At 41.1% G+C, this 12,705-nt stretch overlaps 1 protein-coding gene across 6 annotated transcripts in view; it reads right to left on the minus strand.

The window, feature by feature from the left end:
- Sae1 (SUMO1 activating enzyme subunit 1) overlaps positions 1 to 12,705 on the minus strand; it is a 70,552-nt gene that overhangs the window by 26,724 nt on the left and 31,123 nt on the right. For 4 of the 6 annotated variants that reach the window (XR_006854173.2, XM_046455505.2, XM_046455504.2 and 1 more), the window contains exon 7: positions 7,437 to 7,577. The exons of 1 other annotated variant lie outside the window; for it this stretch is intronic. Coding sequence is in view for 4 of the 5 variants with exons in the window: in XM_046455505.2 (XP_046311461.1) it covers positions 7,437 to 7,577 (141 nt within the window). In the remaining variant the exon portion in view is untranslated. Of the gene's footprint in view, positions 1 to 7,148; positions 7,289 to 7,436; positions 7,578 to 12,705 lie in introns of those variants that run through there. One more of the 6 variants, XM_046455508.2, reaches the window with a different exon arrangement.

Here is a 12,705-nt window from a genome sequence, read left to right on the forward strand (position 1 = left end):
TGTAGAAGCAAGTATAAAATACCATGGACCCCCTTTTGCATGGCCTTTATCTAAGCTTTTCTAACCGCACCCTCTAGTCACAAAGCTGTTCTGACAGAGCCCTCTACATTCAGACCCACCCTGCCTGGTCACAAGCATCAGGGAAAGAGGGTCTTTTCTCCAGTCCAGCACTTGAGTGGCACATGACCTTGACTCTGGGCATCTGCTGCTCTCTGCCAACTGCTCTTGCGGAGGGAAGATGGCACAGGACATCCCCGTGACTGTTGTCTGACAGTCACAGAAAAGATGTGAGGCTTTCAACAAGACTTGCAGCTGGGCCCTAGGGCCTATGAGCAGCTCAAACATAAGCAGATGCTGGGGGTCGGGGCCTGCAAAGAAGGCAATAACAAAACAAGGCAGGTTGCTGACAATGTGCCCTATTATTTTACTCTGATCTCCAGGGGTCTCAGTTTACCTTTTGCACAAGTAGAATAAGAAAATGTCCCAGGGTCCCTGTGAAGTTCAGATGAAATAATGGTCATAACGTAGTATTAGTAACACTTATAATTAAAGTCACACTGAGCACTTTGTTGGGTCATGTTTAAACATAAGCTCTGGGGATGATCACTTTGGCTCAAGTTTTGATTCTACTGCTTCCTGGGCAATGTGACCCTGGACAAATGACTTAGCTTCTTCAAGTCTCAATTTCTTCACTTGAAAATAGGACACAATCTGATCTTTTTCTTTAAAAAAAAAAAAATATATATATATATATATATATATTTTAGTTATAGTTGGACACAATACCTTTATTTCACTTATTTATTTTTATGTGGTGCTGAGGATTGAACTCAGGGCTTCGTGCGTGCAAGGCGAGCACTCTCGCTGAGCCACAACCCCAGCCCACAATCTGATCTTATATAGATGTACTTAAAGCTGCACTTAAATTACATAACCAGTAATTAACACACTGTATATATCCCTGGCTGCCATCAATTCTTAGGATACTGCCTAGTCCGTCCTCTTACCATGTTGCACTTGCTGACATCTGTAAAATATCAAAGTGTGTTTATGGCTCACCTCTGCCCTTACCCTCACCTCTCTTCTCTGTTCATAGCAGTGCCTTCTTCCTTCCTGAATGACTGTGGTCTCTGCACTGTCTACCACTGATAACGTAGTGGTGTGTGTACACACACAAACACACACACACACACACAACATACACTGCTTTCTTTTTTTGTTCTCCCCACAAATTATTTTTCAATATTGTGGTCATGACAACAGCAAAGCAATAAGCCTCTGCTCTAGCACTGGAAACTATTTCCCTGTGGCTGTCTTGTCCTCAGCAGTTCCTGTCATTGGTTGACACCAAAAACCCACTAGGGAACATTATGCCCAAAAAGCAATGGCTGTCTATTGCCTGGCTGGTGAAGTTTACAAGTTTATTTATTTTGCAGTGCTGGGGATCAACCCAGGACTTCACACATGCTAGACAAGCACCTCTACTACTGAACTACAACCCAAGCCCTTACAATTCTTTTCTCCCTCCTTCAATATTTTTTTAGTTGTTACAAAGGCACTGAGCCCTCACAAGTTCTAAAATAAGAAATTTCTTCTGCAGAGCACTGATTCTCAAATCAAGCTGGCAGAATCAAGAGACAAAGTTATTTAAAAATCAGAGAGCAGCCAGGCAGGATGGCACACACCTATAATCTCAGCTACTCGGGAGGCTAGAGCAGGAGGATTGCAAGTTCAAGGCCAGCATGAGAAACTTAATAAGATGGCTCTCAAAATAGGAAGGGCTGGAGATGCACCTCAGTGGTAGCGGGTCCTTGTGTTCAATCCCTAGAACTACAAAAATAAAGAAACAAAAACCAGAGCCGTTGATGGTATAATTGAGAGGGAACTGAGAAATGAAGAATAATAGAAACAAAGTTTTCTATTTCTAAAACGTTGTAAGTTAAAAAGGAAGAAGAGAGAAAATAAATCCTATAAGTGCCCATTAATAATGAATGATGCAAAAGAATTCATGCAATAATGAGGTGTAAAAACCAGGAAGCTGCAGAAGCATACACAAGAAATGGTAGTTTCCCCTGAGGTATCCAAATATTTTGCCAGGCGCAGTAGAGCATGCCAGTAATCCCAGCTAATCAGGAGGCTGAGGTAGGAGGATCCTAAGATCAAGGCTAGCCTCAGCAACTTAGCATGACCCTGTCTCAAAAAATAAAAGGGATGAAGATGTGGCTCAGTGGCAAAAGGTCCCTGGGTTCAACTCCCCAGTTAAAACAAACACACACACACACACACACACACACACACACACTTATTTTACTAAGGAGATGCCTTATTTTTTACAAGTCAAGAAAAGCAGAAAATAAAACTATAACTAAGTCTGTCATATATGTGATTAATGGGAGTGAGAGAACCGGAAGTCAGTCAGCTAGGATCTGAATTTCTTCTTTCCAAATACGGAGAACCATGATTTTGAGCTGAGGTAACCGAGAGGTTTCTGACATTATAAGAAAGCAGTTATGGCTGGGGATATAGCACAGTTGATAGAGTGCTTGCCTCACATGCACTAGGCCCTGGGTTCAATTCCCAGCACCTAAAAAAAAAAAAAAAAGTTCAAGCAGTTATGAATGCCATTGTCTGGCTAGAAGACATACTAATTCCCCCATGGAGGGTCTTAGGTCTGACCGTCCTATCAAGAGAGAGAAGTTTCTTGTTATTCGTGAGTCCCTAGGTATGGACAGCTAGGACAGTGGTAATGTTTCCCAATCTCTTCGATGGGATAAGCATGTCCTGCAGCCATGTCTCAGGTTTAGAGCCTTTTCTGTCTTATGGCACAGTAGGAATAAGGACAAGGTCTATTTATGCAAATTATACCATTTAGATGGTTCACACATCCTTAAAATAAATAAATGAAGTCACAGGTTAAAAAACCAGCCAGCTACCCCATACTTGAGACAGGTGGCCAGAGCCATCAATCAACCCATTTGCCAAACTCCTGCTCTGAATCAGGTCTGTGCAGGACAGACAAGAGGTTAAGGAACCATGGCCAGGTCTGTGGTACAGAGAGTAGTATAAGATTATAGAGGAAGGAAACCTAATGTAGACATGAGGAGTTCCATTCGTGAAAGCAGCACTGGACCTGAGCAGTGAGGAGCTACAGATACAGGCAAAATAGAAATGTATTTAGAAACACAGGGGCCCAAAGCATAGGGTTATGCGGAACAGGAAACCAGTACAGTTATGACACAAGTGTAGGAAATGTGGAAAGCATAAGGAAGTAAAAAGGAGAAAAGGAGGTCAGTGTGCTGTAGTTCTGGGACACCAGTCCAGGAAGCCTGAACTGTACCCTGAAGGCAAAAAGAAATCAAGGAAGAGTTTTGCTTTTTTTTAGACAGATTGATCTGATGAATAGTAAATAATACAGATTAAAAGGAGATTTAAAGCCAGAGACTAGCTAGGAGGCTGACATAGAGGCTAACTAAGCCACTTGAAGAAGCCATCTTGGGAAAATTATCTAAATACGAGGGGCAGGAGCCTGGGGTGAGTTCCTGTCTCAGGGTTCTGTGTCAATGGGGGTACTTATCACAATCTTGAACTCAACACTCTCCAAAAGACAAAATGGCAAATAGATCACAATAATGATTTTTAACACTTCCTCATACCTGACTTTTTTTTCCTTTTCTTTTTGTATTTTGAGACAAGGTTTCACTGAATTGCTTAGGGCTATGCTTAGCTGCTGAGGTTGGCCTTGAACTCTTGCCTCAGCCGCCAGAGTTGCTTGAATTATAGGCACGTACCTGGCTCCTTACCTATTTTCATCACTGATTTTAAGCTATACCCATAGCCTAATTTGGACTTAAAGATGCAAAAAGTGCACTCAGAAGCCCAGTGTGACTGCACCCATGCCCCATAGCAACACTCCACCACATCTGCCATCACTCTTCTCTTGTTTTTTTTTTTGAATAATCTAAAGTAACTTGCCGCAAAATATTTTAGTGAATATTTCCTAAAACCATGGGCATTGCCACTATAAAACAATTATCAAAATCATAAAAATAATATTGATATATAACTATTTGATGTATAGACCTTTTCAACTTTTTAAAACATTTCTTTTGAATTTTTTTTTTTTTTTTTTTTTTTTAGGTGTAGATGGACACAATACCTTCATTTTATTTGCTGGGGACTAAACCCAGTGCCTCACACATGCTAGGCAAGCGCTCCATCACTGAGCCACAACCTCGGCCCCTAGACCTTTTCAAATTTTACCAGTTGTCCCACATTGTCCTTTACAGCAAAAGGGGGGAACAAATCTTCCTGTTCAGGGATCCAACCCAGGGTTACATATGCCAATTTTCCTTTTTTTTTGGTGCTGGGGATTCAACCCAGGGCCTTGTGCATGCGAGGCAAGCACTCTACCAACTGAGCTATATTCCCAGCCCCCAATCTCCTTTTATCCGAAATAATTCCTCAGTCCTGCATGACACTTTCAAAAAGTATACCATTTATTTTCTAGAATATTGCTCAATATTGCTCGGTTTGGCTCTGTCTGACGTATCCAGGTTAAGAATTCCAAAGCAATATTATGTCCTTTATCTCAGGAGGCAGGAGGTCTGTCCATCCTGTGTTGGGGATGTTAACCTTGATCACATCTACTGAGGTACCATCTGTCAGAGGGTTCTCTCCTGTCTGTCTCTTGGAATGAAACCCACGGCCTCGCGTAATCTAAGCAAGCAATCTACTCCTGAGAAGCATCCCCAGTAAGCCCTCCATATCTCTCTTCATCCCATGAGGAGACAGCTTATCCCGCTTCACAGAAAATAACCTTCTCCCATTCGCTTTAGCAATTCACCGAGGACTCCTTTTTCAACTTTGAGAGGGACTCTTCCATTTCCAGGCTCAAGTGATCCTCTTGCCGCAACGAAACCTCAAGTGCTACGATTACAAGAAATGTACTACTGGGGCTGGGGTTGTGGCTCAGTGGTAGAGTGCATGCCTAGCACGTGTGAGGCACCACATAAAAGTAAAGTAAAGGTATTGTGTACAACTAAAAAATAAATACTACAAAAAAAAAAAAAAAGAAAGAAAGAAAGAAAAGAAATGTACTACTAAATCCAGCTTCATTGATGATTTTTTTTTTTTTGGTGGTGGTGGTACTAGGGATTTAACCCATAGGCATTTTATCACTAAGACTGAAGCACAAACCCAAACCCAGTCCTTTTTTTTTTTTTTTTTTTTTTAAATCAATCTATCTATCTATCTTAGGATACTAAGGATTTAACTCAGGGGCACTCAACCCCTGAGACACATCTCCAGCCCTTTCTATTTTTTGAGACAGGGAGGGTCTTGCTAAGTTGCTGAGGCTGGCTTTAAACTTGTGATCCTCCTGTCTGGGCCTCCAGATCCTCTGGGATTACAGGTGTGTGTTACTATGCCCAGCCCAAATGATTCTTGATAAAAATAATATATAGAATGCTGGTGATGGGTCACAAATATGTAAACTTTTAAAATCCTGACTGTGGGCTGGGGATATAGCTCAGTTGGTAGAGTGCTTGCCTCACACGCACAAGATCCTGGCTTTAATCCTAATCATCTGTTCTACCCTTATTGGGCACCACCTTTTTTTTTTTTTTTAAATGTATCTCCCCGCCGCTTCTTTCTTTCTTTCTACTCCTTCTGGGGATGGATCCTAGGCCTCACACAACATGCTGGACAAGCCCTCTAGCACTGAGTTCAACTATAGCCCATCATTCAACATTCTTAAAGCTATTCCACATTTTGGGGCACACCAGGATAGTCCAAGTTCACTTATTATTATCCTACCCCAGATCAAATAGCAGTCATTTTGTTGGGCATGGTGACATAATCCTAGAGACTTGAGAAGCCAAGGCAGGATGATCTCATATTGGAGGCTAGCCTCAGCAATTTAGCAAGGCCCTGACTCAAAATAAAAAGCAAAAAGGGCTGGGTATGTAGCTCAGTGGTAAAGTACCCCTGGAAAAAAAAAAAAAAAGCAGTCATCTGTCCAAAGAGCCTGGTTCCACCAATGGATTGCCTTGGGGATGTCTGCATCTGTGCCCCCTGAACAAATAGATCTAGGAAATTTATTTATGTGTACCACATACATCTGTTTCTATATCTACATATTAAAAAAAACATGAGTTCATCCTAGCAACTCTAGTTCCAATTCAATATCACAGCATTCCTTCTTGCCTTTCCCTTCTTCCATATTTACAAAAACACCCTATCTAACCTGGGGACCAACGCTTTGTCCACATTATGTTTACCTATTTGCTCAACCCTAGATACATATTTAGTGGTTTTAAAACTGCTAACTCATACCACTGTGAAACACAAGCTACGGTTCAGTAGTAACTGGCTGATTTCTTTAGTCTGAGGGATCCAGTCAAAACACTGCATTTAAGAGCTGCTTGGGTTACTACTTCCTTTTCTTCCTGCTTCACAGTAATGTCTTTAAAGTACAGCACTTTAGGACTAGGGATGTAGATCACTGGTGGAGTGCTTGCCTAATATGTGCAAAGCCCTAGGTTCGATCCCCAGCATCAAAACAAAAACAAACAAAAAAATCTCAATACTTCATACAAACACCAACAAGTAAACCAAAGTTTCAAGGGTTTGTCCCAGGATATAAATTCCCCCTGCTATAGTTATGGCTTCCCCCCGTAATTTGACAATCCTTCAGAAACCTGGAAGCTTTATAAAAACAGAGATGTTAAGTCACCTTAAGAAATTTTGATTCAGTAAAGCTAAGCTAGATGGAATCAAGCAATCTGTATTTTTCAAATGTCTTCTGGTTAATTCTGATATCCTGACAAATGAGAAGTCACTGGCCAGTTCCCAAGTAAGCTTCAAGGGTCTCTCTAGTGGGGTCTTTGTCCTGGGGTCCACTGCATATGCTGTTCCTTTGCCTGCAACAGTCTCACCTTTACCACCTAGCCTGTACCTGCTCAAGACTACCACTCCCCAGGGATGGCCAGACTCTCAGTTCTCTGAGCTCCCATAACAGTTTGCTTTTGACTATTACGGAGTAATTCAGACATACTGAAAAAAAGAAAACAATAGCTTTTTCCTTTTTCGGCACTGGGGGGATTAAACCCAGGGGCTTCATGTACGCCAGGCAAGCACTCTACCACTGAGCCACACCCCCAGCCTTACCATAGCTTTTTCCATAGCCCTCTGGTATAGTTCTCTTCACAAGGTACAGCATTATTTATTTGTCTTTTCCATTGGTGAGGAGACTTAGTCTTCCTCTGATGATGATTCCCAGCCACGAGATCTGGCAAATAGGAGATGTTCACAAATGTTTGGTCTAAGGTTATTTTCAGCTGCAGTTCTGTGGCCCAAAATCGGCCTTAAGTATTTTTCCACAACTCATCAGAACAGTCTGAGAAAATTAAGATTGCCCAGGATTCTCTGATAAGTACCTCTCATCTTGGAATGAGTCCATTTCTTCCTGCTCTGGGCTCCACCTCCATTAACATTATTGTTCACACTGGTCAGTGAACGCTGTTTCCATACTAGACCCGATATTTTTAGCACTTCTGTTATGATAAACTCATAGTAACCTCAAAAAGAACAAATCAAAGTCAACTTTTTGCCACAGGAAACCAGCTCATGCTTAATGTTTTGCAACATGCCATGGAAGAATAATAAAAAGATGAGACTTTTTGCTCACAGATGGTGAGGCTGACTCTCAAGATAGTGGAAAAATGCAGCAGGAAGCATTCAGTCTAGCCACTATCTTATGAAGTAAACTGGAAAAACACACAATATCCAAATGCGTCAACACTAACATACAAAGGGAGGTGTGTGTGTGTGGGGGGGGTCAACAGAGCAGCTGCTTCACCAGAGGCTTAATTGTGAATGGGGCAGCAAGAAACGTTCACATGTAAGTAAAGGCCAGGGCCAGGAAGACTAGATTTAAAAAGACTGGTGAGTAGTAAGAAGCAGGGCAGCAAGAAGAACCTGTGGGGATACCAGTAGGTGAGCAGCTTTCCCTCTAAGGTGCAGTAAGTGCCATAAGCAATAATGAGCCGCTTAAACAAAAATATTCATTTATGGAGCACCAACTGGCAATGGTGAAACAAAGTCAGGTTCTTTATTTTCAAATGTGCATCATAAACAAGCATATTGTACTCACTAGAAATCATCAGGTTATTTTTAATTTATCACTAAGGCATCAAAGTCACATCTATTCATTCCTATAAAGGATCCTGAGGAATCCAAGGCCTGGGAAAACTGAAAACAACCTACATGATCACAGATGCGGGTACAGCCAACAATTTAAACAAGGTCACTCTAAGATACACTCCAAGATTTTTCCAGTATTATTTATGCCATCAAGTTTAAGAAAAAACAACTTACTAATGAAAGTCATACAGTTAACTGCATACACACAATTATAACAATCTCTCTTCAAGTATGTATTTAAAATATTGTTTAGCTAGGTGCAGTGGCCCATGCATGCACTTGGGAAGCAAATGCAGGAGGATCACAAGATCAAGCCAGCCCCAGCAAATTTAGTTAAGATCCTGACTCAAACAACAAAAAGGGATAGGAGCTGGTGAGGACTGGGGGGGTGCTGGGGATGTAGCTCAGTGGCAGAGTGCTTGCCTAGCATATGCAAGGCCCTGGATTCAACCTTAAAGAGAAAAAAGAAAAAAAGAGAACTTCCTGCTGGGCATGGTGGCACATAACTGTAATCTCTGAGTCAAGAGGCTGAGGCTGGAGGATCATTAACTTTGAGGCCCTCATTGGCAACTCAGCAAGACCCTGTCTCAAAATAAAAACTTACATGTTTTATGGGGAAACAAAACAATTAACTAGGTCATAATTCATATAATTTTTTTTGGTTGGGGGTGTTGGGGATTAAACCCAAGGAATGCTGAGCATGCACTCTGCCAATAAACCACAGCTTTCAGAGAATCTCTTTTTTTTCCCCAATTTTTTTTGGTAGTTCTAGATGGACACAATATATTTTATTTGTTCATTTTTAATGTGGTGCTGAGGATCAAACCCAGTGCCTCACACATGCTAGGCAAGCACTCTGCTGCTGAGGTACAGCCCCAGCTCAGCATTCAGAGAATCTCTGAACCAGAGTTTTCTGTAGTATAGTGGTGATCCAGCTTCCCTAACATGCAGATCCTGATATGACATTTAACAAAATCCTGAATTTAGAGATTTATAGTATAGAGGTCAGGAGCACAGTCCACAGGTAAAACAGACTCCATGTTTCTAAATTCTGGATTTGTCTATAAACCAAGTATATGACTCCGAGCAGTCAAAAACAAGCTCAACTTTGGTCACCTTATAGGAAAATGAAAAAAACAACTACACTTCAAAAGTTGTCTCAAGGGCTGGGGATGTGGCTCAAGCAGTAGTGCGCTTGCCTGGAATGCGCGCAGCGCTGGGTTCGATCCTCAGCACCACATAAAAATAAAATAAAGATTTTGTGTCCACCGAAAACTAAAAAATAAATATTAAAAATTCTCTCTCTCTCTCTTAAAAAAAAAGTTGTCTCAAGAATATGTTAACCTCAGCAGGGTGTGATGGCACAGGCCTGTAATCCAGCAGCTTGGGAGGCTGAGATAGAGGAGGATTCCAAGTTCAATGCCAACCCCAGCAGATTAAAGGCACTAATCAACTTAGCAAGACCCTGACTCAAAACAGGCTGGGGCTGTAGCCACTGGATAAGCATCCCTGGGTTCAACCCCCAGTATCCCCCATGCTAAAAATAATAATAATAATAATAATAATAATAATAATAATAATAATAATAATAATAAGTTGTCAACCTCAGTACCTCAGTTCCAAGTAATGCAGCAAGTAGTGTTCAATACACAGTAAATATTTGTAGGTACCAAAAACATGAAAATAGCACTGCCTGCAAAGTTGACCACTGTACCAGACATTCCCTAAGACTACCCATATCTTGATGTGGGAATGTTACCAAGGTTTGACTTTATAATAAGCAAAACTACGGCCCCATTTTAATTAATCAATTTCTGATGTGTTCACCCTGATTTTAAAGTTATCACTCAGTATGTGATTATAAAATATGCTGAACACCAGAGATGAACACTCAGGTGGTATAAAATCTGTGTCCCTGATGTGGACACCTTTCATACCACCATCTCCTTACCTTTCTTGGAACTAAGGGAAAGGAGATTACTCCTCATCTCCCTTATCAGGTCAGAAGCCAGGATCTGAAGTTTACACACCAAAGGTTATCCCCACTAAGGGTGCAGCAGAGAACTCAGAACAGGTCTGTTGGTCTCTAAAGTCTGTGCTTTTCCCATGACATAGGACTGTCTCCCACTCCACTTGGACCATAGTTGGTGATCAAAACAGGACAGGCAAAAATACGATTCTAACTATAATGGGATTCTAGGACTGACTGAAAGATCTTCTGTTTAACTCAGGAGACCGAGGCCCTAAGCAGGTTATCAAAATGAAAAATAATTAATTGGTTCAGTGGTTACCCCTGGGATCAATCCCTGGTATTAAAAAAATAAATAAAAAGAAAAAAACAGAAAGCAGAAAATGAGGCATACAAAAAAACTTACAAATTATTAGATTGATTACTTAGGAGGGAGACACCATAGAAACTGATCAGTTAATTTAGTGCTATCATTTTGGAGTTGAGAAAACAATATCCAAAATCAGGCAAATTGATTTGTTCGGGATTCCCAAGGTCACAAAGGCAGTTAACAGCAAGTGTATCTGGCAGAAGTTAACTTCACATGTGAAAGCTGCTATGTTCTAATGAGGTCATGTTACACGAGAATCTATTATATAAACAGCCAAGCAGAAAATCAAAAGTGTATTTATGTGAATATAAAAATAAGGTTGATATTCTCAGTCAGTTTAATACCTACAAACTGAGACTTCTAGTCTGCTGGCAGTACTACCCAGGAAAGAGATCATGAGAATCATTTCCCTCTACTTCTAGAACTTTATGGTCCAACTGGTGGCCTAAGGAATTAACCAAGTATGCCCAGACTGAAGGAAACCTGGCCCCAGAGCTCACTGCATTTGGGACATGCTCTGCAGTTTCAGGTGCAGCATCGGGCAAAGACTGCAAGGCATAGAAAGATCAGGAGGGGAAAACAACAATCACGAAAAATATGCATGTGGGGCTGGGGATGTGGCTCAAGTGGTAGTGCGCTCACCTGGCATGCGTGCGGCCCGGGTTCGATCCTCAGCACCACATAAAAATAAATATTTTGTGTCCACCGAAAACTAAAAAATAAATATTAAAAATTCTCTCTCTAAAAAAAAAAAAAAATGCATGTGAAAACAGAGAGGTTAGGACCTGTCATCTGCTGCTGAGAGAGAAGCCCAGGAAAGGTGATGTTGGGTATGCAAAAAAGGTGTATGTGGCATTAAAGAACCAGCACCTAGAAGAGTCAGGAGATAGGGGTTGGAGATGTGGCTCAAGTAGTAGCACGCTCGCCTGACATGCGTGAGGCACTGGGTTCGATCCTCAGCACCACATAAAAATAAAATAAAGATATTGTGTCCACCTAAAAAAACTAAAACTAAAAAAAAAAAAAAAAAGAGAGTCAGGAGATGAATTTTTAAAAACCAAGGAACCACTAACCTATATGACCAGGAGAGTCAGTTCCCTTCTAGGCTTGTCAGTGTGGGTTCACTGTACTTGACAAGTCAGAAAGGGACTGCACACAGCACTATTTACAGTGCTCTAAGGCCCTGGGCAAAGTGGTGGGATGGTTTAGAGGTGTAGGCCAATGAGAAGGACTCCTTTAGCTATGCCTGTCCCAGGTGAGGGACGGAGGGAATAATGAGAAGAACACAGCTGGGCACAGCGCGAAGTGCACCTATAATCCCAGTGAAGCTGAGGCAAAGTACTGCAAGTTTGAGGCCAGTCTGGATCATATATCAAGACCCCGTCTCAAAATAAAAAGTTGATAAAGGGATTTAGGATGCAGCTCAGTAGCAGCAAAACACACACACACACACACATATTCTATGACTTTTCCTGACTTGAAAAGTTAAAAATGGCAAATTTTATGTCTTACCACAACAAAAACATTTTCTATTAACAAATAGTTTTTTGGGTTTTTTTTTAAATATCTTTATTTAGGGGCTGGGGCTCAGTGGTAGAGCACTTGTCTCGCATGTGTGAGGCGCTGGGTTTGATCCTCATCACCATAAAAATAAAATAAAAAGGTATCATGTTCACCTACAAATTAAAAAACCATTTTTAAAATATCTATCTATTTTTATGTGGTGCTGAGGATCGAACCCAGTGCTTCACATGTGCAAGGCAGGAGTTCTACCTGTGAGCTACAGCCCCAACCCCCTCAAATAATATAGTTTTAATCACGATTATCACCTTGGAACTTGAAATAACAAAGACTGATAACTAGGACCATCTGGAAGAGAGAAATAAACATATGGGTTATATTTTCCATTTGCCACCATCCTAAGCAAGATCCTAAGCAACTCAGTGAGACCCTTTCTAAAAACAAAACAAAAAAAGGAGTCGTAGCTTAGTGGTAAAACAACTCTGGGTTAAATCCCCAGTACCAAAAAAAACAAAAAAACAAAAACAAAAAAAAACAGGCAGGGTCAGGAGGAGTGTAGGGGTCAGAGGCAGACTGCTCATATAATGTGTGAAGCCCTGGGTTCTCCCCAGCATTGTAAATAACAATAAATAATTTTTAAAAT

The sequence above is a fragment of the Marmota monax genome, unplaced genomic scaffold (assembly GCF_021218885.2).
Source record: "Marmota monax isolate L192 unplaced genomic scaffold, Marmota_monax_Labrador192_F-V1.1 WCK01_AAM20220418_F8-fsc00149, whole genome shotgun sequence".
Classification (NCBI taxonomy): Eukaryota; Metazoa; Chordata; class Mammalia; order Rodentia; family Sciuridae; genus Marmota; species Marmota monax.